This window comes from Heteronotia binoei, chromosome 10 (assembly GCF_032191835.1).
Source record: "Heteronotia binoei isolate CCM8104 ecotype False Entrance Well chromosome 10, APGP_CSIRO_Hbin_v1, whole genome shotgun sequence".
Classification (NCBI taxonomy): domain Eukaryota; kingdom Metazoa; phylum Chordata; class Lepidosauria; order Squamata; family Gekkonidae; genus Heteronotia; species Heteronotia binoei.
The window spans coordinates 12,428,527-12,456,281 of record NC_083232.1 but is presented as its reverse complement, the minus strand read 5'-3'; the positions used below and the strand labels follow the sequence as shown (position 1 = coordinate 12,456,281).

The 27,755-nt window shown below is 48.7% G+C and overlaps 1 protein-coding gene across 1 annotated transcript in view; it reads left to right on the top strand.

Annotated features, from left to right (window-relative positions):
• Nucleotides 1-27,361, top strand: part of LOC132578128 (mitogen-activated protein kinase kinase kinase 3-like) — an 81,828-nt gene extending 54,467 nt beyond the window's left edge. The window contains exons 6-16 of the mRNA XM_060247983.1: nucleotides 2,021-2,132; nucleotides 7,430-7,563; nucleotides 9,888-9,961; nucleotides 13,402-13,469; nucleotides 17,090-17,182; nucleotides 18,619-18,816; nucleotides 19,090-19,238; nucleotides 21,100-21,231; nucleotides 21,884-22,013; nucleotides 23,935-24,112; nucleotides 24,883-27,361. Of these exons, the coding sequence (XP_060103966.1) occupies nucleotides 2,021-2,132; nucleotides 7,430-7,563; nucleotides 9,888-9,961; nucleotides 13,402-13,469; nucleotides 17,090-17,182; nucleotides 18,619-18,816; nucleotides 19,090-19,238; nucleotides 21,100-21,231; nucleotides 21,884-22,013; nucleotides 23,935-24,112; nucleotides 24,883-25,111 (1,497 nt within the window). The 3' untranslated portion in view covers nucleotides 25,112-27,361. The remainder of the gene's footprint in view (nucleotides 1-2,020; nucleotides 2,133-7,429; nucleotides 7,564-9,887; nucleotides 9,962-13,401; nucleotides 13,470-17,089; nucleotides 17,183-18,618; nucleotides 18,817-19,089; nucleotides 19,239-21,099; nucleotides 21,232-21,883; nucleotides 22,014-23,934; nucleotides 24,113-24,882) is intronic.
• The last annotated feature ends 394 nt before the right edge of the window (nucleotides 27,362-27,755 follow it).

Genomic DNA, 27,755 nt, shown 5'->3' with positions numbered 1-27,755 from the left:
TAGCGACTGGAAACCTTCGAGCATGCTCCAGCCCATGGAAGAAAGGCTGAGGAGTTGGGGACTTTTCAGTTTAGAAAATAGACAATTAAGGGAAGACATAAGAGAACATAAGAGAAACCATGTTGGATCAGGCCAATGGCCCTTCCAGTCCAACACTCTGTGTCACATAAGAACAGAAGAGAAGCCATGTTGGATCAGGCCAATGGCCCTTCCAGTCCAACACTCTGTGCCACACAGTGGCCAAAAAACCCCAAGTGCCATCAGGAAGTCCACCGGTGGGGCAGGACACTAGAAGCCCTCCCACTGTTTCCCCCCAAGCACGCAGAATAAAGAGCATCACTGCCCCAGACAGAGAGTTCCAACGATAAGCTGTGGCTAATGGCCTCTGATGGACCTCTGCTCCATATGCTGATCCAATTCCCTCTTGAAGCTGTCTATGCTTGTAGCTGCCACCACTTCCTGCAGCAGTGAATTGCACTCCTTCCTTCCGAGGTGATGAGATCCTGGGTGTTTCATGGTCAGAGCTCCCACCATTTTAAAAAGTGAATGTTATAAACATCAGAAGCTCTGCATCTCCCATCATTTGGCACAGTTTGAGACAACAGAAGCTTATTTATTTATTAAAATATCTATACCCCATCTTTTCCCTTGGGATGCAAGGCAGCCTGCTATTTCAAATGGAAACCCCACACAATGCAATGAAACCCCACCAAATCATCTAAGAACCTAAGAGAAGCCATGTTGGACCTGGCCAATGGCCCATCCACTCCAATGCTCTGTGTCACATAAGAACATAAGAGAAGCCATGTTGGACCTGGCCAATGGCCCATCCACTCCAACGCTCTGTGTCACACAGTAGCCAAAACCCACGGGCCATTGGGAGTTGCATCAGTGGGGCTAGAACTCCAGAAGCCCTCCCACTGTTCCCCCCCAAGCACCAAGAAGTCAGAGCATCACTGTCCCAGAGTGTTCCATCTAGACCTTGTGGCTAAGAGCCACTGATGGACCTCTGCTCCATATGTCTATCCAATCCCCTCTTGAAGCTGTCTATGCTTGCAGCCGCCACCACTTCCTACAGCAGTGAATTCCACCTATTAATGACCCTTTGGGTGGAAAAGTCTTCTCAAGTGTGCAACTCCAAGCACGGGGGTGTTTTTTGTTCTTTGTTTTTAATTTTAATCTCCAGGCATCCGGGAGGCAGGCTTGAATCAGGACCACAGCACACGGGAAAATGTGTTGCGTTTTGTTTTGAACTCTCCTCCCTACGTGCACCTTTCCCAATTAAAATCAGCCCTGCGGGAGCCCCACATACCTGCGATGAAAAACATGTGGTGTAGTGAAGTGTGCAGACTCTTATCTAGGAGAACTGGGTTTGATTCTCCACTCCTCCATTTGCACCTGCTGGAATGGCCTTGGGTCATCCATAGCTATCGCAGGAGTTGTCCTTGAAAGGGCAGCTGCTGTGAGAGTCCTCTGAGCCCCACCCACCTCACAGGGTGTCTGTTGTGGGGGAAGAAGATAAAGAAGATTTGTAAGCCACTCTGAGACTTTGATTCAGAAAGAAGTGTGGGGTATAAATCTGCGGTCTTCTTCTTCTCCTCCTCCTCTTTCTCCTCCTCCTTCTTCTTCTCCTCCTCCTCCTTCTCCTTCTCCTCCTCCTCCTTCTCCTCCTTCTCCTCCTCCTCCTCCTTTTCCTCCTCCTTCTCCTCCTCCTCCTCTTTCTCCTCCTTCTCTTTCTCCTCCTTCTCCTTCTTCTCCTCCTTCTCCTCCTCCTCTTTCTCCTCCTCCTTCTTTTTCTCCTCCTCCTCCTCCTTCTCCTTCTCCTCCTCCTCCTCCTCCTTCTTCTTCTCCTCCTTCTTCTCCTTCTCCTCCTCCTCCTTTTTCTCCTTCTCCTCCTTCTTCTTCTCCTTCCCCTCCTTCTCCTTCCCCTGGGAGACTCCCCCAGAAAGTCTGAAGCGCATGAACCCTCCTTCCGTACGGACAGCGGTGCTCACCAGCTCTCCTTTTGTGTCGTTTCCAGTCCCTGCAGCCCAACAACAGCAAGCAGCACGAGATGAGAATATCCAAGTCAATGGGCGATATCATGGGGTCCCTGTATAAAGACGCCGAGAGGACGCGGAAGCACTCCACGGGTCAGTGAAAGTCGGGGCGCCAGCCACGGGGAGGTTCCCGCTCCTTCCGCGGCCTTCTCAGCCCAATGACCGCCGTCGTCTCCTGTCTGGATGCAAAGAGTGCACTTCGGCTTCTATAATTTCTCCAAGTTCCCACCACCAGAGCTTTTTTTGTAGCAGGAACTCCTTTGCCTATTAGGCCATGCCCCCCTGCTGTAGCCAATCCTCCAAGAGCTTACAGGGCTCTTCGTACAGGGCCTACTCTAAGCTCCAGGAGGACTGGCTACATCAGGGAGGTGTGGCCTAGTATGCAAAGGAGGTCCTGCTAGAATTCCTTACAGGGCTCTTCGTACAGGGCCTACTCTAAGCTCCAGGAGGAGTGGCTGCATCAGGGGTGTGTGGCCTAACATACAAAGAAGTTCCTGCTGTAAAAAAAAAAGCCCTGCCCACCAGTGGCCAGTGAATTAAACCAATGTAGCGAACAGAGTTTTGAGTCCAGTGGTACCTTTCAGACCAACAAAGTTTTATTCAAGGTATACGTTTTCATGTGCATGCGCTTGGCCTCAGATATTGGAGGAAGTGTGCATACACATGAAAGCTCATACCTTGAATCAGGGGTATTTTTGGTAGCAGGAACTCCTTTTCATATTAAGCCACACACCCCTGATGTAGCCAATCCTCCTGGAGCTTACAGGGCTCTTCATACAGGGCCTGCTGTAAGCTCCAGGAGGATTGGCTACATCAGGGGTGTGTGGCCTAATATGCAAAGGAGGTCCTGCTAGAATTCCCTACAGGGCTCTTCGTACAGGGCCTACTGGAAGCTCCAGGAGGACTGGCCACATCAGGGGTGTGTGGCCTAATAGGCAAAGGAGGTCCTGCTAGAATTCCTTACAGGGCTCTTCATACAGGGCCTACTGGAAGCTCCAGGAGGACTGGCCACATCAGGGGTGTGTGGCCTAATAGGCAAAGGAGGTCCTGCTAGAATTCCTTACAGGGCTCTTCATACAGGGCCTACTGGAAGCTCCAGGAGGATTGGCTACATCAGGGGTGTGTGGCCTAATATGCAAAGGAGGTCCTGCTAGAATTCCCTACAGGGCTCTTCGTACAGGGCCTACTGGAAGCTCCAGGAGGACTGGCCACATCAGGGGTGTGTGGCCTAATAGGCAAAGGAGGTCCTGCTAGAATTCCTTACAGGGCTCTTCATACAGGGCCTACTGGAAGCTCCAGGAGGACTGGCCACATCAGGGGTGTGTGGCCTAATAGGCAAAGGAGGTCCTGCTAGAATTCCTTACAGGGCTCTTCGTACAGGGCCTACTGGAAGCTCCAGGAGGACTGGCTACATCAGGGGGGTGTGGCCTAATAGGCAAAGGAGGTCCTGCTAGAATTCCTTACAGGGCTCTTCGTACAGGGCCTGCTGTAAGCTCCAGGAGGATTGGCTACATCGGGGTGTGTGGCCTAATAGGCAAAGGAGGTCCTGCTAGAATTCCTTACAGGGCTCTTTGTACAGGGCCTGCTGTAAGCTCCAGGAGGATTGGCTACATCAGGGGTGTGTGGCCTAATATGCAAAGGAGGTCCTACTAGAATTCCTTACAGGGCTCTTTGTACAGGGCCTGCTGTAAGCTCCAGGAGGATTGGCTACATCAGGGGTGTGTGGCCTAATATGCAAAGGAGGTCCTGCTAGAATTCCTTACAGGGCTCTTAGTACAGGGCCTGCTGTAAGCTCCAGGAGGATTGGCTACATCAGGGGGTGTGGCCTAATATGCAAAGGAGGTCCTGCTAGAATTCCTTACAGGGCTCTTAGTACAGGGCCTGCTGTAAGCTCCAGGAGGATTGGCTACATAATGGGGGTGTGGCCTAATATGCAAAGGAGGTCCTGCTAGAATTCCTTACAGGGCTCTTTGTACAGGGCCTGCTGTAAGCTCCAGAAGGATTGGCTACATCGGGGGGTGTGGCCTAATATGCAAAGGAGGTCCTGCTAGAATTCCTTACAGGGCTCTTCGTACAGGGCCTGCTGTAAGCTCCAGAAGGATTGGCTACATCGGGGTGTGTGGCCTAATAGGCAAAGGAGCCCCTGCTACAGAAGAAGCCCTGCCTTGAATTAAATTTTGTTGGTCTTCAAGGTGCCCCTGGACTCTCACTTTGTTCTGCTGCTTCAGACCGACATGGCTACCCACCCGGATCTAAACCAGTATCGCGTCATGGTTAAAGCGTCAGACGAGGATCAGGGGGACTCGGGTTTGAATTGCCACTCTGCCATGGAAGCTCGCCTGGTGACCTTAAACCAGTTGCACCCTCTCATCCTAACCTACCTCACGGGGTTGTTGTGAAAATAAAACGGAGGCGAGGAGAACGGAGTGAAGCTGCTGTTGGGTCTCCGTGGGGGGGGAAAGACTGGGGGATGAATGAAGTAAAATAAAAATAAAATTGTTGACTTTAGCTCCATGGGCATCAGAGTTAAAACAAAATCCAGAGTTTTTCTCCCTAGTGTTGCTGTTGAGTATTCGGCCAGAACTCTGAAGGGCATATGGAGGCTCGCTTTTGAAACAAAATGTGCTCGGCCAGCTTGTACTTGAACACAGCTGTAAATTTTTTTTGTTTTGTTCTGAGCTGCCAACCTATTTTCCCCTACCAGCCGTCCCAGTGGAATTTAAAGTTAATTTGAGCATGTTCTTGGCCCAAATCATAAGCCTCCTGCCCTCTTGGAACGTGGGCGGTGCTCAGAACGGAGTCCATGGGAGTGCTGGAACTTTGTAAAGGTTGGTTGGGACAAAAATTCTGCATAACAGGCCCAAAAGTGTTCATGTCATATATTAGGGGGGGGGGAGTATAAGTGTGTCTAAGAGAGGAGACCCCAATCTTTTCTAGCAGGCACCTTTGGAATTGTGACACAGTGCGATGGGTGCAGCTACAAAATGGCTGCCACAAAATGGCTGCCACATGAGGTGAAGCCAGCCACAAAATGGCTGCCACAGCTTACCTTCCATCACACGATGAAGATCCTTTTGCTGGGGTGGCAGCTGCTGCCAAAGCAATGTTTTTTTTAAAAAAAACACACAGGTAGACCCCACCCTAGGGTTGCCAATGCCCAGGTGGGGGCAGGGGATCCCCCAGTTTGGAGGCCCTCCCCCTGCTTCAGGGTCATCAGAAAGCGAGAGGTGGGGGAGGAAAATGTCTGCTGGGCACTCCAGTATTCCCTATGGAACCGATTCCCATAGGGTATAATGGAGAATAGATCTGTGGATATCTGGGGCTTGGGGGGGCTGTTTTTTGAGGTAGAGGCACCAAATTAGCAGCATAGCATCTGAACCGCACCCTCCAAGTTTCAAAAGAATTGGACCAGGGAGTCCAATTCTTTTCAAGCAGGCTTTTGTAGACCGTTGATAGGATGGCTGTTTAATCCACCAACGATTTTATCTAGTGACCCCTGCCATAATATAAGAGTACAGAATAACATCAAGAAGATCACCGCCGTTTAAATTATGGAACGACCCAGACAGCTGGAACTGGTTTTTAGATTGTTGTTTTAAAGTATTGTATAATCTAATTGTTGTTTTAAACCTACTTTATATTGTATAATTTTATTGAACTGTTGTTAGCCGCCCTGAGCCTGCCTAGGCCGGGAGGGCGGGATATAAATAAAATTTATTATTATTATTATTATTATGAGCCCCATAAGAAGATGCCCCATCCTTCATTATTTCCAATAGACAGAAGGCGTTTAAAAGATGTGCAGTCCCTTTCAATGTGACAGCCAGAACTCCCTTTGGAGTTCAATTGTGCTTGTCACGACCTTGCTCCTGGCTCCACCCCCAATGTCTCCTGGCTCCACCCCCAAAAGTCCCCAGATATTTCTTGAATTGGACTTGGCAACCTTAGCCCACCCTCTTTCTTTGAGGACCCCTCATTTAGGAGGTCTGGAGATTGTCCGGGTTGGCCTAGCCACTGCCGTCTAACTGGGCCAATGTCAGCTTCCAACCAGCTGCTTCAGAGACCCCTGAAAGATCCCCTTGTCAGCTCTGCGGCACACAGACATCGCGGCCCAGGTTGTTAAGACACCGAGTCCCGTGTCCAAGATGACCAGCACCCCACAGACTCCAGCTGCCCTTTTGTGCCAGCGTCCACCACCTGCTCCTTTGTCGACTCCTGCAGCTGCAAAACCAGATAGTTCAGCCTGGCTGTCAGCCCTGACGGATCCCAGGAGTCCAGCCACAGCCCCTCCTAGCCAGATTGCTAAGGAATCGGGCAAAACAGTGTCGTTTTTCCAAGGTGCCGCTTTTGGGGTCAAAAGCGCTCAAAATAAGGGAGCATGGGACGGATGGATGAGTGGAGCCAGGGAGAGGACGACAACAAACCAGTTTGGGGAAGAGCTGGACCCAGCCAGGTCACAAAGGGATCTGGCTGTGCGTTTCCGGCCGGCTGCACACGCTGCCTATGAAAATTCCTTCAAAATAACATAGTGGAAAGGAAGACGAAAGGGGTCCAGAGTGTGCCAATAGGGTATGGCAGGCCTCGTCCTCGCTGGCTTCTTTGGAACATGCTGTGCTTTCTTGTCAACCTGAATGAGAGGAGCTCTCACCTCGTTCCACGGCTCACGATCGCCCAGATTCTAAAAAAAGCACGGCACCGATCAGGGCCGGTTTTATGTTCTGAGGGTCCCCAGACAAGAGAGTTTCCAGCCCCCCCTTCTTCCCGCCCTCAGACACTCCCACAAGCCATCCTTCCTTTCCCCCCTCCCCTCCTATGTATCTGTCCCCTGCCTATGTGGGAGCTCTCTGGTTAGGGTTGCCAAGGCTAACTTAAAAATACCTGGTGACTTTGGGGGTGGGGCGGGAAGACTTTGGGGAGTGCGACCAGGAGACTGTCCCATTCCCTAAAATAATTAAATAAAAATAAAGCAGTGCAGTTTCCCTGAATACATTCTTCATTTCCTCACCCCAAGCAGCTGCACGTCCCCTGTACACACACACTCTCTCTCTCTCTCACACACACACACACAGAGCATCCAAATTTGCAATCCCACACTTGCATGGTCTCACTGGGGGAATTGACTCACGAGTTGCTGAAGCTCCAAGTTCTTCAGGCGCGGGGAAGGTAGGTCAATAACCAGAAGTTGCCACGCCCCTTCTGCTGGCCCTGGAATCTATTCATGATTTTGGCCGCTGTCCCCCATATACACTCCTAGCCCTTTGTTTTGCCTGCCAACGCTAATCTGGGCCCATTTCTTGCATTGAATTGTTCTCTTGGCATCCCGGACAGAACTCGGGCTTGTCTCTTGCCCTGCTCCCCAGCGGTTTCTTTTTCTCTCTCCCACCTTGCAGGGTCCCTGCACACAGGCCGGAGTTCCCCGCCCCCCGGGAGCGTCCCCGAAGAGCAACAGCAAATCGCCCGCCAGGGCTCTTACACCAGCATCAACAGCGAAGGGGAGTTCATCCCAGAGACGATGGACCCAAACGTAAGCTGCAAGAACGGAAGCCCGCAAACCCAAATGGCACTGGGGTTTAGTTTTAGACAGGGGTGGAATTCTAGCAGGAGCTCCTTTGCATATTAGGCCACACACCCCTGACGGAGCCAATCGTCCAGGAGCTTTCAGTAGGCCCTGTACTAAGAGCCCTTGGAGGATTGGCTGCATCAGGGGGTGTGGCCTAACATGCAAAGGAGTTCCTGCTAGAATTCCACCCCTGGTTTTAGGGGAGTCTGCAGGCAAAACAGAGATGGGGGACTGAGTAGAATATGTGTGGCCAGAGATGGGGGACTGAGTAGAATATGAAGCTAGGGATCCATGGAAAGGCCTGGCTGGAGGATTCCAGCCAATAAGCCTCATATTTAACATAAGAACATAAGAGAAGCCATGTTGGATCAGGCCAACGGCCCATCAAGTCCAACCCTCTGTGTCACACAGTGGCAAAAAATGTTATATACACACATACACTGTGGCTAATAGCCACTGATGGACCTGTGCTCCATATTTTTATCTAAACCCCTCTTGAAGGTGGCTATACTTGTGGCCGCCACCACCTCCTGTGGCAGTGAATTCCACATGTTAATCACCCTTTGGGTGAAGAAGGACTTCCTTTTATCCGTTTTAACCTGGCTGCTCAGCAGTTTTTCTTGGACCAGTTAGGTTTCTGGGATCTCTTGTCCCTAGGATCTCTCCAGCTTCTTTTCCAGTTGGATTGGGTTGCTTCTGGAGACCCAAGGCAAGTCTTTCTCTGGGGACACTTAAAACTAATTGCCAATTGCCAGGTGGGGGCAGGGGATCCCCCGGTTTGGAGGCCCTCCTTCCGCTTCAGGGTCATCAGAAAGTGTAGAGGGGAAGGAAATGTCTCCCAGGCACTCCATTATTCCCTATGGAGACCAGTTCCCATAGGTGATAATGGAGAATTGATCTGTGGGTACCGGGGGCTCTGGAAGGGGGCTGTTTTTTGAAGCAGAGGCACCAGATTTTCAGCACGGCATCCAATATCTCTCTTCATAACACCCTCCAAGTTTAAAAAAGATTGGACCAGGGGGTATAATTCTATGAGCCCCGAAAGAAGGTGCCCCTAGCCGTCATTATTTCCATATGGTGGGAAGACATTTAAAAGGTGTGCGGTCCTTTTAAATGTGATGACCAAAACTCCCTTTGGAGTTCAATTATGCTTGTCACACCCTTGCTCCTGGCTCCACCCCCAAAGTCCCCAGATATTTCATATTCAGGGATGTTCATTTGTTGTTTCAAAGGTTGAGGGAGGGGGCAGCTCTCAGCTTTCTACGCTAGTATTCTATAGTGAGAAGGACTGTATTGGATGTTCATTCCATCTGTTTGAATGCGCTTGTCGAGGCCAGTCTCTGGGGGTCGGTATTAGCCAGGGAGACAGGAATAGTGTATTTGGTAAACAGAAGTGCTCTTCTGGCCTCGCCCATCAACAAATTCTGATTGGTCCAAGGGAAGGCATGATGACAGCCGAACAGCAGTTAGGTTGCCAAGCTCTACCTGGCAGCCAGTAGGGGACTCCTTGGTCCTGATAGCACCCGGAAGTGATGTCATCACGTTGCTGACACTGAGTGGGTGATGCTCTACTTTTGAGGCCCAAACTCTATGGTTTGTAGCTATTGTACCATTGAGTTTGGCCCAAAAACTAGAATGTCGCTGTGTGACATCAGCAACGTGATGCCATCATTTCCAGGCTGGATGAGGCTGGTTTTTCCCCCAACTGGCCAGCAGCGGTAAAGTGCCCCATAAAAGCAAGGGTTCCCTCAGTGAGGGTCTGGCAACTCTTAACAGCAGTGCCTGAAGGGACCTTTTCTGCATAAAGTGCCCTGAGATGGATATAACAGATGAAACGGGCTAACCACCAGGGCTTTTTTTTGTAGCAGGAACTCCTTTGCATATTAGGCCACACCTCTCTGATGTAGCCAATCCTCTTAGAGTTTACAGTAGGCCCTGTACGAAGAGCCCTGTAAGCTCCAGGAGGATTGGCTACATCAGGGGGGGCGTGGCCTAGTATGCAAAGGAGCTCCTGCTACAAAAAAAGGCTCTGCTAACAACCATTTCTCTGCAGAGTCACTAGCTAGTTCTGGAGTGGAAACACCAGGTCAGCATTTCCACAAAAGGGCGAGTTCTTTAATACTCTTTCTTTCTTTTTAAAAAGTCAAAAGTCACTCCGGGTGAATTTTGGCAGGGGTCTGAGAACACAGATGTGCTTTGTGCTTCTAGCTTGCCAAAACGGGCTCTGATTATTTTTGTACGAGTCCCATTTATTTATTTTCACCTCTTTTTTCACCCCGTCTCGTCAGGTGCTGGAGCCGTTTATCAGCCCGGACGACTCTCTCTCAGGAAGTTGTCAGTCTTTGGACAGATCCATAGACAGGTAGGACTGGAAGACGACCGTATGAGATGAATGACATTTTTTAAAATATCTGTTTGTAAGATATCTTCCCCTGCGCTTCCTCCAGGAATATCAGACTGCCTGGTTGTTTCTTCTTCCTTCTTCCACCTCTTCCCATTTTATCCTCTTCACAACCCTGTGAGGCAGGCTAAGTTGCTGGAGAATGTTTGGCCCAAAGTCACTTGCTCAGGGGTTTTATGTATTCTTATTTTGATGTCAGTGCCTGAGATTTAAGATCTTTCAGCCTGAGATCTAAGACAGCCAGGGCATTTTTTTGTAGTGGAACTCCTTTGCCTATTAGGCTACGCCCCCCTGACGTAGCCAATCCTCCAAGAGCTTACAGGGCTCTTAGTACAGGGCCTACTGTAAGCTCCAGGAGGATTGGCTACATCAGGGGTGTGTGGCCTAATATGCAAAGGAGGTCCTGCTAGAATTCCTTACAGGGCTCTTCGTACAGGGCCTGCTGTAAGCTCCAGGAGGATTGGCTACATCAGGGGTGTGTGGCCTAATATGCAAAGGAGGTCCTGCTAGAATTCCTTACAGGGCTCTTCATACAGGGCCTACTGGAAGCTCCATGAGGATTGGCTACATCAGGGGTGTGTGGCCTAATATGCAAGCGAGTTCCTGCTACCAAAAAAAGCCCTGGAGGCAGCTAACAACCAATCAGAGAGCCTTGGTGTAGTGGTTAAGTGTGTGGACTCTTATCTGGGAGAACCGGGTTTGATTCCCCACTCCTCCACTTCCAGCTGCTGGAATGGCCTTGGGTCAGCCATAGTGGTTAAGTGAGCGGACTCTTATCTGGGAGAGCCAGGTTTGATTCCCCACTCCTCCACTTGCACCTTCTAGAATGATCTTGGGTCATCCGTAGCTCTGGCAGGAGTTGTCCTTGAAAGGGCAGCTGCTGTGAGAGCCCTCTCAGCCCCACCCACCTCACAGGGTGTCTGTTGTGGGGGGAGAAGATATAGGAGATTGTAAGCCACTCTGAGTCTCCGATTAAGAGAGAAGGGCGGGGTACAAATCTGCAGTCGTCTTCTTCAGCGAAGCACTATATTAAAAGCCATGAAAAAGATTTTGAAACATCAATATAATTCAGACTTGATATCCTTTTTGTAATTAGCAAAAGGCTCCCTACATGCTGGCACACATTTTTATTTGAGATCAACGGTCCTTGCAAAGTTTTAATTCCCTAGGTGCTGTTCCGCTTACATTCCTTTTTTCTAAGCACTCCAAAAACTGTTTCATGTGGTTTGATATTACTTATGTCGAATAACAACGAGCACGTATCATTCCCTTCTTTCTCCATGATGAGATAAGGGCCTGGGACTTTGATCGTCTTCTCGGGTTACAGATTTCCTAACTTCAGTAGATGTGGGAGGGCAGAGATGTAACCGAGGAGGCAGATGAAGAGGGAAACACGAAGCCGGTATTTTGATGAAAACCCATGAGATCGAAAAGCTGTTTAAACTGAAGAGCGGCTCGGCAGCCAGAGCGTCGCTAGGAGGACGACAGCAGGAAAGGGGGAGAAGATATTATACCCCAAAACCTCGGCAATCAGGACATATTTTTTCCTTGTGCCTTAATAGCAGGAGCAAAGGATTCTGGGAAAAGGTGAAAGGAACTCTGTGGGAAGGGATTTCTTCAAGAGAAGCAGAAACAATTCTTCTCCCTTATTTAATTTCAGAAAGTGGGGAGCAACCCTAATCTTACCCGGAGGCCTGTTTTGTAGGAAATTCTAATCTAGGTTTCGCCACTAGAAATTCAGTACTCCCTCCAGATAGTTTCAGAGGCTAGAGTCTGCACTAGAAGAGCTAGATTCAATCCCAGTAACAAGATTTTTTTTTGTTTTGGGGGGGTTGTTTGGGGTTTTTTTTTGTGTGTATATATATCAGGGGTGGCCAAACTGTGGCTCGGGAGCCTCATGTGGCTCTTTTACACATCTTGTGTGACTCTCGAAGCCCCGCTGCCCCATCAGATGGCTTGGAGAAGGCATTTGTCTCTTTAAATAATTTCTTCAAGCCAAGTCAGCCAGCAGCTTGGATAATGCATTTAAAGTTGCTTTCTTTCCACCTCTCCCTTCCTCCCATCTATTTGCCTTCCTTCCTTCCTTCCTTCCTTCCTTCCTTCCTTCCTTCCTTCCTTCCTTCCTTCCTTCCTTCCTTCCTTGTGGCTCTCAAACATCTGATGTTCTTTTCCTACGGCTCTCAAACATCTAACATCTATTCTATGTGGCTCTTACATTAAGCAAGTTCCGCCATAAGAACATAAGAGAAGCCGTGTTGGATTAGGCCAATGGCCCATCCAGTCCAATACTCTGTATTACACAGTGGCGAGAATATATATGTGTATACACACACACACACACACTGTGGCTAATAGCCACTGATGGACCTCTGCTCCAATCCCCTCTTGAAGCTGGCTATGCTTGTAGCACCATCACCTCCTGTGGCAGTGAATTCCACATGTTAATCACTCTTTGGGTGAAGAAGTACTTCCTTTTATCCGTTTTAAACTGACTGCTCAGCAATTCCATCCCTGATATATATATATATTTTGCCAGTGTGTGTGTGTGCACATCTGGAAATCATGGCGACCTCTGGTGACTGAGCCCTACTGGGGGCATGGAGGCTATTCACAGAGGTGGCTGAATAAAGCCTGCCCCTGCCGTCCCGACTGCTGGTATTCCAAAGCCTCCTATCCATGTTCCTGCTTAGAATATGAATCCTATTGTGCTCTTTTTAAAGTGTAACACATTTTTGTCAATGTTAAGAAAATACACAAAAACAATTCAGTTAACAACCTCAGAGAATTAAAGAAAAATCTTCATGAGGTGATGAGTTCATGTAAGGGTAGGCGCTTCCCAAATCTCTGCTAGGATGGTTTCCCATGCCACCAGCGAGACCTGCTGTTCAGACATTAGGTGCTTAGTCAATAAAGGTAAAGGGACCCACAGAAAGGGTTCTGTTGGGGATCTCAAAAAATGGTCAGCGGCCTTTTGCAAATTCTCATTTTCCTCCTTTGTGTGTGCCTGTTGCTTCACGGTTATTTTTCTGTTCCACTTATGTTTTGCTCCCTCTAGTGGTAGATTCAATATTACAACGCTTGATGTCGAGCACATCTCCCTGCAGATTTAAACCGCGGTGTTTATGCTGGACAAAAAACGATGTAATTCTGAATTGACCACTAGATGGAGCAAATAGCATGTGGAACAGGAAACACTCTTCCCCCCCCACCCCCACCCCCGCCAAAAGCAACTGGAACACAACAAGGAAGGAAAATAAGAATATGGAACAGCCTAGTTTTCACGTAGGAGGAGACACCGCTTCAGGCGAGGGCTAAATTAAAAATACAGTGGTTTATATTAAATAATACAGGCTGGAGGTATTTCTATGGTGCTAAAACAGCATCCCTCTCTCTTCGCACAGCCCTGCATTTAACCAAACATCTGGTCCGAGAAGGACAAGCCAAGCCAAAGACAGTCTGGATTGCTTAGGTAAGTTGCACAATCTTGGGGTTATAGGCAAAAGGAAAATCACCCCCCAAGCAGTGTTCCCCCTAAGCTGAGTTAGCGCGAGCTAGCGTCCAGATTTTTCACCTGCAGCTCACACTTTTTTGTCTTAGCTCAGGAAAAATGGCCCCAGAGCACACTAATTGATGCAGTCGCTCACAACTTTCATGCCAGTAGCTCACAAAGTAAAACTGTTGCTCACAAGACCCTGCAGCTTAGAGGGAACATTGCCCCCCCCCCCCCCAAGCCCCTTGGGAGACTTTCATTGTTGGAACCTTGAACCTGTGTCGGAAACAATTTCATCTCTCTTTTGTGCTCAGGCATCCTTGCCAGCAGATCTTACGATCAGAGCCACCTTTGAAATGCCAACAAGACAGGGTTTGGGCGCTGTGGGAAGCAGCGTTCCCGCTTGAGTTTGCATCCGCTAACTCACCCTTTTTAGCCTCTGGCTCACCCATTTTGGTCTTAAGCAGCAGTCTAAGCTGAGTTGGTGTGAGCTAGCTCACAGTTTTTTAGCCTCCAGCTCGCACGGTTTTTGTCTTCGCTCAGGCAAAACGGCTTCAGAGCAAACGGATGGATGCAGTCGCTCACAAGATAGGATTTTTGCTCACAAGGTTCCATAGCTGAGAGCGGGGGTGGCCAAGGGTAGCTCTCCAGATGTTTTTTTGCCTACAACTCCCATCAGCCCCAACCAGCACGGCCGATGGCTGGGGCTGATGGGAGTTGTAGGCAAAAAAAAACATCTGGAGAGCTACCCTTGGCCGCCCCTGGCTTAGAGGCAGTATTGGTCTTAAGGAAAAATGGTCCCAGAGCAAACGCTAACTGATGCGGTCGCTCACAACTTTGAATGCCAGCGGTTCGCCAAGTAGAATTTTTGCTCACACAAGACTCCCCAGCTTAGAAGGAGCCTTGGTCTTACACTCAGGGAAAATGGCCCCCAAACAAACTAATTGATGCAGTCGCTCACAACTCGAACGCCAGTAGGTCACAGTGTAGAATTTTTGCTCTCAAGATTCCCCAGCTTAGAGGGGGCGTTGGTGGGATGTCGTGCAGCTGCCCAGGAGCGGGGGGGGGGGGGGGCGGGCAGAGAATGACCTGGGGGCACAGAGGACCTCAGATGACTGCAGGATTTTACTTGGGAATTGCAATGGTTTTTCTTTTGGCCGAAGCTTTTACTGCGAGCCTTGCATGTGCAGCGTTGGTGAAATCATGGAAAATTGTATCATAGGAATAACAGAATGACCTCGGCTATTAAAAAATGAATACATGGCAGGGGGCCCAGAGGAAGAGAAAACATCTTTTGGACCGACGCGGGGCTGCCGAGTCGGAGTTGTGGAAGCTGGATTCCGCGAACGTTTGAGATGCCTCCCTGGCTGCAGTGTTTACGCTGCCCCTTTAGAAGTTACTTCTTTATGAAGATTTATATCCCACCCCTTCTGCTTAGGAAAGCCTGCCGGATGGCTAACCAGAGAAACATAGCGCGGTAATATCAGATAACGAATAATGAAAGCCAAGTGGATAACCGCAAAAGGCAGAAAACAAGCCAAAGGGAAGAGCCGCAGTCAAAACCCTCCCTGCAGCTCATCCAAATCTTCTTTGAGACATCGAGGACCTTAAAAGATGTTGTTCTAAAAGAATTCAAACAACATTTATCATATCCTAAAAAGCATGCCTTTTAGAAAAGTTGGGAGACCCATTAGAGGATCTCTCCCCGTTGCCTCTAGTTGGCGTCTAACTTCCTGCTTACTCATTTATAAGAACATAAGAGAAGCCAGTGGCCCATTCAGTCTAACACTCTGTGTCACGCAGTGGCCGAAACGCAGGGGCCATCAGGAGGTCCACCAGAAGCCCTCCCACTATTGACCCCCAAGCACCCAGGAATACAGAGCATCACTGTCCCAGACAGCATTCCATCTATACTTTGTGGCAAATAGCCACTGGTGAATCTCTGCTCCAGATGTTTACCCAGTCCCCTCTTGAAGCTATCTATGCTTGTAGCTGCCACCACCTCCTGCAGCAGTGAATTATTACTCTTATAACGTAAGAGAAGCCATGCTGGATCAGGCCAATGGCCCATCCACTTCAGCACTCTGTCACCCAGAGGAGTCATCAGGAGGTCCACTAGTGGGGCTAGGACACTAGAAGGCCTCCCACTGTTGCCCCCCAAGTGCTCAGAATACAGAGCATCGCTGCCCCAGACAAAGCGTTCCATCAATACCCTGTGGCTAATAGCCACTGATGGACCTCTGCTCTGTATGTTTCTCCAATCCCCTCTTGAAGCTGTCTATGCTTGTAGCTGCCACCACCTCCTGTGGCAGTGAACTCCACACGTCAATGACTCTTTGGGTGAAGAAGGACTTCCTTCTGTCTGCCCACGAGTTCTTGTATTGTATTGCCTCTCTCATAACTATTTTAAGAGATACTTTTTAGAGCGCTCCCCAATCTGCTTTGCGTCTCAGCTGAACATAAGAGAAGCTGAACTATTTTTACTGTTTTACTCCCTGACTGTCCCCCCCCCCCATTCGTGTTTCCATGATGCAGCCAAGCCGCTTCGGTTTGTGACTGCACACAAACTGGATGCTGCGTGCAAATTCTGAATTCGAGTTTACTCTGCTACATAATATTTATTCACTTTGTTTACGGCCCGCCTTTTCTTGCTGAGCCGATGACGGAATTTTAAACACAATGCAGTAGACACTGTGGAAGACGGTCGCAGTGCAATAAAGGTGGACGTCTGGATGAGATGATGTCGACGGTTTATGACAATATATGGAGCAATGCAGAAGGCGGATTACAGAAATTTGGAAGTTTTGGGGAATTGCTATGTGGGACAGCAGCAGAACAGCTGGATTCAGTTTATTACTATTCAGTTTTTTACTATTGCAGTTATTGACCGGAACATTTTAGTCATTTAAAACAACCTTAAAAATACCTTATGAAAGTCCCACCAAGAATCTGCATGCTAACACTTTATAACTTAAGGGTTATGACTGTAAAGGAGAATAAATGAGATTACCATTTAGCCTTTAAACCACTTAAAAGTCACTTTAAAATTTGGTAAGAGATTACAGTTTGACATATTTGCCTCATTTTTTGCATTCCTTATAAACCTGAGAACAAAACCTAGCCACCTGTCTTGTTGTAACAGCTGGATTTGTGTCCAGTAGATTTCTGACAAGGACTCTCAAGAGCTTATACCCTGGAGATCTTTTCTTGGCCAGTTTGGTGTAGTGGTGAAGTGCACGGACTCTTATCTGGGAGAACTAAGTTGGATTCCCCACTCCTCCACTTGTGGCTGCTGGAATGGCCTTGGGTCAGCCATAGCTCTCGCAGAGCTGTCCTTGAAAGGGCAATTTCTGTCAGAGCTCTCTCAGCCCCACCCACCTCACATGGTGTCTGTTGCGGGGGAGGGAGATAAAGGTAATTGTGAGCTGCTCTGAGTCTCTGATTCAGAGAGAAGGGCAGGGTATAAATCTGCAGTCTTCTTTTTCTTAAAATGCTACCAGTCTCAAAACAAGAAACTAGGAAACAGTGCAGTAAGAACCAAGTTTTCTTTGTCATGATGCTAATACATAAATATCTTTTTTTCTCTTTACTCTTGCCAGATTTTGATATCCCATTCTGTGACAGATACGGGAAGGGAGGGACTTTCCCAAGGCAGTATCACCTCTCCCAGAGTCGCAAGGACTATAGTGATGGTAAGAGTTTGAGGGCAGGGGGGTTGGGGTGATTGGAAACGCTCCGAGGAGCTTGTTGGTATATGAGAATAACTGGGGGTGGAATTCTAGCAGGAGCTCCTTTGCATATTAGGCCACACACCCCTGATGGAGCCAATCCTCCGAGAGCTTACAAGGCTCTTTCTTGTAAGCTCTTGGAGGATTGGCTACATTCGGGGGGGGGGGGGGTGGCCTAATATGCAAGGGGAACTCCTGCTAGAATTCCACCCCTGAGAATAAGGATTATGTTTTGGAGTTGGACTCAGAAGAGCTATATCTAGCAAAGCCTTCCATGGAGATAGTTTCAGAGGGTCGCTAGATTTCAGGTGGGCGGCCATGTTGGTCTGAAGCAGCAGGACAAAGTGTTCGAGTCCAGTGGCACCTTGAAGACCCGCAAAGTTTTCGATATAAGCTTTCACGCGTGTGCACACTTCTTCAGACGCTTTTGTAACGGTTGAGGAAGCCTGGTCTCTTTTCTTCTTTCAAAATTTTTATTAAGCTTTGTGAAGTACAGCTGGATATTTAGCACAGCATAATCAGATAGATAATAAAACCTTACTACAACTACATCAGCTTATTAGAACAACGTAAGTCCATTCTAGAAAATGAAACATTACGAATTACAGTTTCTTTCCAGCTTTATAAAATGAATTGACAAGCGTCAGTCGCCTTGCAGAGGGGTGCAGAATTAGAAACGTAGTAATTCATTAACCCTACCATTACTAGGAAACATAACATAAGGAAGTAGAAGTAGAAGGAAGGAAGGAAGGCAAATAGATGGGGGAGGGGGAGGAAGATGTGGAAAGAAAGCAACTTTAATTTGATTCCCCACTCCTCCACTTGCACCTGCTGGAATGGCCTTGGGTCTGCCATAGCTCTGGCAGAGGTTGTCCTTGAAAGGGCAGCTGCTGTGAGAGCCCTCTCCAGCCCCACCCACCTCACAGGGTGTCTGTTGTGGGGGAGAAAGGTAAAGGAGATTGTGAGCTGCTCTGAGACTCTTCGGAGTGGAGGGTGGGATATAAATCCAATATCTTCATCTACCTCACAGGGTGTCTGTTGTGGGGGAGGAAGGTAAAGGAGATTGTGAGCCGCTCTGAGACTCTTAGGAGTGGAGGGCGGGATATAAATCCAATATCTTCTTCTTCTTCAAATGCCTTCTCCAAGCTGCCGGCTGGGTGATGGAGGCTTTGAGAGCTACACAATATGTGCGGATTTGGCCACCCCTGCCCTAGTTCAATCTGGTCTACTCTGACTGCCATCAGCTCTTCAAGGTGTCCACCGAAGAGATCTTGATTTGCTACGAGTGTTCCTTTATGGAGGCAGAGGGGCTTGAGCTGCAGCCGTTCACTCGCAAAGCAAGGGCCGTACCACCGAGCTGCATCTAATCTCTCCCTCTCTCCCTTCCGTGACTCCTGAAGGCCGAAGAACCTTCCCTAGAAGTTACGCCCCCCCGGAGAATCTTTTCCAGCTTGTGCCCTCCAGCCGGACGAAGAGCTTCAACGGAGACAACAAACTCATCACCTTGCGGTATGAGGACCGTGGGGGCACCAAGTGGTGGCACAGCTGCGACAAGATCTTCCAAAGCTTCGGCTCATCTCCAGCCAAGACAAGGAACAGTAAGTGGTCTCCCGGTGGGTGCCTGATAATCAGGGACTTGCTCGGTCTAGTTACTGGTGTAGATTAAAGAACGCTCTGTCTGGGCAGTGATGCTCTGACTTCTTGGTGCTTGGGGGGGAGGCCCTCTTTAAATACAACTCTGGCTGCCTACGTTTCTTAGCTGCTAGGAGCAAAGAGTGAAACTTTGTAGAAAACAAAACGGGTTGGCATCTGAAAGGAGAAAAAGCAGCTGCTCTGAGTGCTGTAACACAATTTTCTGTCTTCTTGCCTAGCAATGCAGGCCCCTGTGAACTGGCGGTTGGGAAAGCTGCTAGGCCGGGGAGCCTTTGGAGAGGTCTATCTTTGCTATGATGTCGACACTGGCCGGGAGCTCTCCGTCAAGCAGGTGCCCTTTGACCCCGACAGCCAAGAGACAAGCAAAGTAAGCATAAACAGCCCAGGACAAAACGGTGTCACTCTGAAGGGTCACAGAGTGGAAATGTGCTCACTGTAAGAACAGCATTTGCAGGGTGGTCTTTAAACATTTGTATCACTTGGAGTTAGGCCTCCCACTGATTGCTTCTGTTGTCCACTTCAACAACAAGTGGAAGCAGAAGAGAAATAAAACCACTGGCCTCTGGGCTAGTACGTCACTTCCATTTACAACCTGGAAGTGACAATAGGCAGCTCTAGGACTTGCCAGAAACTCTATGATGAAACCATAGAGTTGCTAACTGTGCCTAGAGCTACCCATTGTCACTTCCACGTTATACCTGGAAGTGACATTGTGACACAGCAACATTGCCATAGTCATCCACCCCCCCACCCCCAATATCACCAACCACAACCCTCTTCTGCTTTGGAGTACATTGTCTGTTTCTAGATGGGCTCAAATCCTGGGTTTATTATATCGTTTTCTTCTCATGCGGAAGGTGCTTAAAACAGTCTCCTAGGGTAGGGCCATGCTGGAGCGATTTTACGCAGGTCTTCAGAGGGTGCCACTCTGAGTGAAAGATGGGGTATATATCCAATATCCTCCTCCTCCTCCTCTTCTTCTTCTTCCTCCTCCTCCTTTGTTTTGGGGAAAGTCACGCTCTGATAATCTGGATTCCAAGGGTGTTGTATTTAGTGTTAATTGGCACTAAATCTCTTTAGCATGGTTTTTATCCGGGCAGCCTACATCATTCTCTCTCACTCATTTTATCCTCACAACAGTCCTCTGAGCAGAGGTTAGGTTGAGGGAAAGAGACAGGCCCCGGATCACCCAACGAGCTATCTGGCTAAGTCGAGATCTGAACCCAGGCGCCCCCAATCCTAATTCTATCACATGACTTACGACGTCACAGTGAGGAATGCTTTTTTGAGAATAAACGGGCGACGAGCAGGGAAATGCTATGAATACTCAGAAGTCCCATCAGTGTTGCAGAAACTGTTCCAATTCCTGCAGCTTTTGGATTCAGGCAGGAAATGGGGTGGCTAGGTGTACGGTTGCCTAGCAACCACTGTTGTGCTCCATTCTTCCATTTCCTGGCGGAGGCCTCTCAGGGAGGGATGGAGCTGGCTTGAGGCTGAAGAGGGGGATGGTGAACAGAGGAAGGAAAGACAAGCAGAGAAGCGAGTGAGAATGGATTTGTGCCTGGGTCAGGCTAGATGGACCCTTCAGGGTGTTCTGCTCATGCTCTATTTGGGGTCCTCAACTTTTCACGGGCAGATTTTGTCAGCAAGGTGGCAGGAACCCAGTGCTCTGTTTCCGTTGAGTGACTTCCGCGTTGAAAATGGCTGTTGTCTCCTTTTTTTACAATTAAGCAGAAAGCAGACAGCTAATTGCATGTGGTTCAGAGAACTGAGGCAAAAGGATTCTGTGAATCGCCAGTTTGGTGTAGCGGTTAGGAGTGTGGACTGTAATCTGAGAGAACTGGGTTTGATTCCCCACTCTTCCACTTGCACCTGCTGGAATGGCCTTGGGTCAGCCATACCTCACATAGGAGTTGTGCTTGAAAGGGCAGCTTCTGGGAGAGCTCTCTCAGCCTCACCTACCTCAAACGATATCTGTTGTGGAGAGAGGAAGGGAAGGAGATTGTAAACCACTCTGAGTGAAAGACGGGGTATATATCCAATATCCTCCTCCTCTTCTTCTTCCTTCTCTTCCTCCTCCTCCTTTGTTTTGGGGAAAGTCAGGCTCTGATAATCTGGATCCCAAGGGTGTTGGGTTTGTATTTGTGCCAAGTCTGGTGGTATAATGTGCCCTCCAGCAGCCAGCTGTGTTTACAACCCTCCGTGGCGCTTTGTCTCTCTCGCTGCAGGAGGTGAATGCCTTAGAATGTGAGATCCAGCTGCTGAAAACTCTCCGCCATGAGCGGATAGTTCAGTATTACGGCTGCTTGCGAGACCCCGAGGAGAGGAAACTGTCCATCTTTGTGGAATACATGCCAGGGGTAAGTGGTCCTTTCCCCAGGCTGCTGCCACTACAGGACTCAGGGTGGCTGTGTAGGACATGTATAATGTGTGGACTCTAATCTGGGAGAACCAGGTTTGATTCCTGCTGCTGGAATGGCCTTGAGTCAGCCATAGTGGTTAAGTGGGAGGACTCTTATCTGGGAGAACTGGGTTTGATTCCCCCACTCCTCCACTTGCAGCTGCTGGAATGGCCTTGGGTCAGCCATAGCTCTGGCAGAGGTTGTCCTTGAAAGGGCAGCTGCTGTGAGAGCCCTCTCCAGCCCCACCCACCTCACAGGGCGTGGGGGAAGTAAGATAAAGGAGACTGTGAGGGCAGGATATAAATCCAATATCATCATAATCATTGTCATCATCGTCTTCTTCTTCTCCCCCCCTCCCCCACCCCATGGGGAAGCTCCAGTTTATACGAAAGGCTTCCTCGGTGCAAGCCAGGCCAGATAAGGAGAATATACTTGTAATTGTTGCCCCAAATTTTCTCCATTCACCCCAAGTGGATATAGGAATGACCTTCCAACAGCCCTCCCTTTTGGCAGCCAATCATCTGCTACTTTCTTGGATATAATTACAGTCAGTGTTGCAGGCGTGTCTCACTCTTTTAGACAATGAGGCCTTCTTCTCCTGCCCGCTTAGGGGTCCATCAAAGACCAGCTGAAAGCCTATGGGGCTCTGACGGAGAACGTCACCCGGAGGTACACCAGGCAGATCCTGCAAGGAGTCTTCTACCTGCACAGCAACATGATTGTACACAGAGATATTAAAGGTAGGTGGAGATCGGTAGAGAACTTTCTGCTTGGGTGGAGTAGCTCAGGAGATGAGGGCGTCCCAGAGTTCAAGATGCACAACCTTTGTGGGTCCCAGGAGCGTTTGGGGGCACGTTGGGAGGACTTATTGAAACCCTCTAAGCAAAATTGTTGTACAAAAAGGTTATAGTAACCCAACATTTCCAGCATCCTGGCTGTGAGATGCTGTTGGCTCAGCTGCTTCAAAGTCATGGAATGTTGACAGACATTCCAACTCCAAAGTGGAAAGCGTTCACTATATTATTGTACTTCAGGGTTGCCAGGCAGTGGGGAACAGCATCATGGGAGATTTTCTTTTTTAATGCAGCCTAGGGTACTTACCGGAAGTTATTACCAGAAGTGACATGTACTGTGCCTTATTTAAGCCATTGTGCTTTGGTATAATGTTGTGCCCAGCTCTTACCGCAAGCCGTTGTGAATAACATATAAATGTATACATCAGTGCTTGTATGCACATTTTGAATATTTGAATAATTGTTTGACGGTTCTACTCCCCAGTGGGGGTTTTTTTCTACTTGCCATTGCCTGGCCCTGTGTCATGCCCTAGTGTTCTTTGGAGGTTGCCCTACTAATTACTAGCCAAGGTTGACCCTGCTTAGCTTCCAAGATCTGACAAATACAGTGTGTGTGCAACTCTGGTCACCACACCTCAAAAAGGATATTATAGCATTGGAAAAAGTGCAGAAAAGGGCAACTAGAATGATTAAAGGGCTGGAGCACTTTCCCTATGAAGAAAGGTTAAAACGCTTAGGACTCCTTAGCTTGGAGAAACGTCGACATGATAGAGGTTGACAAGATTCTGCATGGGATGGAGAAAGTAGAGAAAGAAGTCCTTTTCTCCCTTTCTCACAATACGAGAACTCGTGGGCATTCGATGAAATTGCTCAGCAGACAGGTTAAAACGGATAAAAGGAAGTCCTTCTTCACCCAAAGGGTGATTAACATGTGGAATTCACTGCCACAGGAGGTAGTGGCGGCTACAAGCATAGCCAGCTTCAAGAGGGGATTGGATATATATATATATATATATATATATATATATATATATATATATATATATATATATATATATATATATATATATATATATATATATATATATATATATATATATATATGGCTTCTCTTATGTTCTTATGTGACACAGAGTGTTGGACTGGATGGGCCACTGGCCTGATCCAACATGGCTTCTCTTATTATCTTATGTGACACAGAGTGTTGGACTGGATGGGCCATTGGCCTGATCCAACATGGCTTCTCTTATGTTCTTATGTGACACAGAGTGTTGGACTGGATGGGCCATTGGCCTGATCCAACAGGGCTTCTCTTATGTTCTTATGTGACAGAGTGTTGGACTAGATGGGCCGTTGGCCTGATCCAACATGGCTTCTCTGATGTTCTTATGTCTGGGGCAGTGATGCTCTATATTCTTGGTGCTTGCGGGGGGCACAGTGGGTGGGTTTCTAGTGTCTTGGCCCCACTGATGGACCTCCTGATGGCATCTGGGGTTTTTTGGCCACTGTGTGACACAGTGTGTTGGACTGGATGGGCCATTGGCCTGATCCAACATGGCTTCTCTTATGTTCTTATGTACCCCAGCAGTAGCAGGAAAAGACCTATTTTTAAATAGCAAAATACCTGTTTTTCTAAAAGATTCTTCTGTATGCGAGTTCCTATGATTTAACCTTAATTTTTAGCAAAAGTATTCTAAATGAATTGCATTGATTATACATGTTCTGTGAATTATTTTTATTTCGTAAGGAGATTCTCCCTGATTGTGACAGATCCCTTGATGAAGCCATAGGCAAAATGTGTTGGGGTTGGGAAGTAATCATAAAGGATTTCCTCGACACCTTGTTTTCTTTTGCTGCTGCTTCTTAGGTGCCAACATTTTGAGAGATTCCTCGGGGAATGTGAAACTCGGAGATTTTGGTGCCAGCAAACGCATTCAGACCATCTGCATGTCTGGGACGGGGATGAAATCTGTCACAGGGACACCATACTGGATGAGCCCTGAGGTGATCAGCGGGGAAGGATACGGAAGGAAGGCCGACATTTGGTAAGACACCGGTCTCCAAGATAGCCATCTTCAGGTGGAGATGGTCAGAGGGCTCAACTTCTCCAGCGTATTCGTTCTGAAAGTAAAATGAACAACTGGTTTTTCTTCAGAGTCATATGGGATATTTCCTCCATACGTTGTATGAAAAGAGGGCTTAGACAGAAATTTTTCCAGCACCTGAGGGTCTCTGGTACATCTGAAATCTTTGAACTGTGAAGAAATAAGCTCCTCCCATATGGCCACATGACCATTAACTGTGGCCACTGTGGTGCATTGGAGAGAGTGGGTTGATGCGGGGGGCATGTCCTCCCTCCAGCTTTCCAACAAGGGCAGCATTTTGGGGGGGAGGGACTTTGGGCTGCAGCCTACATGATATTGGCTATGTCACAGCATCACTTAGGGATAAACTATGGAATTGAGATAGGGTAGCTCTAGGAATCACTGCATACTCTATAGTTTTATCATAGATTTTACGGTGATTCCTAGAGTTACCTTGTGTCACTTCCACATTTTCCCCAGAAGTGACATTGCAATGTAGCCAGTATTGCTCACCCCATTTCCCCACCCCTAATCCTCCTTCCAGTGGCCAGGCTTGGAAATAGTTTCTCCTCGTTCTAAACTTCTTCATAATTTGAACATTTAAGAAAATAGATGAGAGCAGTGAGGTACTATGTATGCTGAAAAGCAGCCTAGAGGCTATTGTAAAGATTGTGATTAGGGCACCTTACATTTTTTTCTAATTGTTTTTTCCCCTCCCTCATCTACCTCAGGAGTGTGGGCTGCACTGTGGTAGAGATGTTGACTGAAAAGCCACCCTGGGCAGAATTTGAGGCAATGGCCGCCATTTTCAAAATCGCGACACAGCCCACTAAGCCTCAGCTTCCAGACGGTGTCTCGGACTGCTGCCGCAATTTCCTCAAGATAATTTTTGTGGAAGAGAAGCGGAGGCCCACAGCGGAAGAAATTCTGAGGCACTCTTTTGTGAACTTTAGCCTCTAGTTAGGCTTTCCCACGTGAGGAAGGACAAAAGCCAAAGGTCCATACAATAACTGTGGGGAGGGTGAGCAAAGAAAAACAAATGACACTTTTCTGAATTCAGCCTCAATTGCCTCATTGGGTCACTCCCAAATATGCTGCGTTGTTGCCAATCAAGCCTTATTGGATAAGAGGCAGCCATCTTGCCTTTTCCTAAGCTGCACTTAACGGCCATCTTGGCTTCGGAGATTGATGACTCTTTGAGATGGAGGGATCTATGGAACTGAAGATCCCTTTTGCACTAGGATAAGCTGCCTTGTGGCCACTGTTGTGTCGCTTTCTCATGAAGGCCTCGTGAATTTGACCAGCCGCTGAAGAACAAAATGAAGGAAGTTGTCCGCCATCTTGTCAGCCTACCCTGGTAATGTTTCCTCAGAGCGGCAAAATGCGCAGCGTGCTCCAGAAAGCCACGCTTCCTCCTTGTCGATGGGAGGATGGGTATTGAAAGGGAATCTAGTGTGCCGTCGGAAGAGAAACTGTAGGAGGTCCAGTGCACATAGCAGTATCTCTGGCTACCTATTCGAAGCAACAGAACAAAGAGTGATGCTTGTATATCATAGGCAGCAATTGTACTCATAGCAACAAAGAGGTTATGCCAGAGACTTGACTGCAAATGGATTAGGTTGTATGGAACATTCTAGAAAGATAGAACCTATGGGGTCCCTCAGAGGCCATCTGTCCCCTCTCTTGGACCCAGTTAGTCTAGATTTTATATGTGTATATATAACCCGCAACAGAAATATTTGTTGACTCTGTTGTTAGCAACCCCCTGTAACGGCGACCTTCACCCGTCTCCCTCCGTGCGGGCGCTGAGGTTGAGTGCGTCTCAGAGGCCAGGGATGAGCTGGGCTGGTGGGCAGCAGGAAGGCTGGATGAATTCTTCCAGGGACCAGAACTGAGGGAAACCAGCGGGTCTGCCAATCTCTCTCTCCCTCCATAGCATCTGATTGATTTTCCAGACTGGCAGGATTCTCTATGGCCTGTAGTTCTGCCGTCTCATCAGCAGGGGGCTAGCGCCTAACCTGCAAGGTTCCCGGACTGAGCTCTGAGGCTGTACAGTGTGTTCCTTTGCCCTGGTCCCGGATTCTTACAGTATGAGGTATACCTTGCCAAACTACATGTTTCTGGCAGGCCTTGGCCTACAGAATTACAAAGGTAGGGTTGTCAGCCCCACCCCCCAATCAGAGGCGGGGCATCTCCCAGCCCTGCCTCTTGCTGCCAATCAGCTGGCTGGGGAGGGACTTACCGGCAGGGGAGAGAGGCCTAGGCCGCAGTCGCCAGTGACACAGTGATGTCACTTCCGGTGTGTACTGGAAGCGACATCATTGCACTCCGATATTTGAGCCAAAGCTCTATGGTCGAAGCCATGTTTACCATAGAGTTTTTACCCCAATACCATAGTGTCGCCACGACGCAGGCGATATAACGATGTCACTTCCTGTGCACGTCGGAAGTTACATCACGTCGCCGGCGACGAGGCCCGGGTCTCCCTCGCTCCTGGTGAGTTCCCCCGCAACCCTAAAGCCAGTTTAAACGTCGAGGTCACCCAAACTCCACCTCTCCGTGGGTGCACCACATATCCTCGGCCTGGTAGCATTAGGGCCAGCTTGCCACGCAAGCGGTTTCTTGGGTGATAAAGCGCAGAGGGCTCCAGAATCTCACTCTGGGTCGTCAGCACTGTAGGAGAAGGTTGCATCTTTTGCCAGCATCTGTCTCCACCTTCCACACCTACGCTGCAGCTGGTTGGGCCAAGCCAAACGCTCGCAATGTTATTAGTTGTGCTGGGGCTCCACATATTCCTACGGGAGGAGGTGACGGGTGACATTTCTGCTTGGGAGAAGAGAGCACCTTGAAGCGGCCCTGGGGGGTGTTGATATACCAACATTGCACAGGCGCAGCGAAGCATTTTAAAAGGTTAATCCCTGCGTGGATCAACTCCATTGGGATGGGCTTTTCAGTAGCCCTTTAGCGGGAACCCTAACGTTAAGGGCGTCTTGATCTGGAAAGGAAAGGAGGCCCATTCCCACCAGCCAATCCGGGCTAACTAAATGCATCTGCCCATCCTTTAATGGGTTGGCAGACATTACTAAACGCCCGCTGAGCAATAGCCTCAGACTTCGAAGGTTCATTGGGCTATCCCGTGTCCCCTCTCCCTTCCCTTCCAGATTCTGCCCCAGATTGTGTGACTGAAATAAACTGTGTGGTTTAAGCAAACATGTGCTCTTTGGGATATGTTTTGCTCTTTTGGGGTTGGGGCCCCCACCCCCCATATTACATCTTTTGCTGGATGCAGATAGGCAGGACATTGTCAGGACATAGAAGGCCTGTTCCCCAGACCCCATCGCTCCCTGTTGCACCTGAGATTCACACCGAATAAATGAATCAGCCAGTTTGGTGTAGTGGTTAAGTGTGCGGACTCTTATCTGGGAGAACTGGGTTTGATTCCCCACTCCTCCACTTGCAGCTGCTGGAATGGCCTTGGGTCAGCCATAGCTCTCACAGGAGTTGTCCTTGAAAGGGCAGCTGCTGTAAGAGCTCTTTCAGCCCCACCTACCACATAGGGTGTCTGTTGTGGGGGAGGAAGGTAAAGGAGATTGTGAGCCGCTCT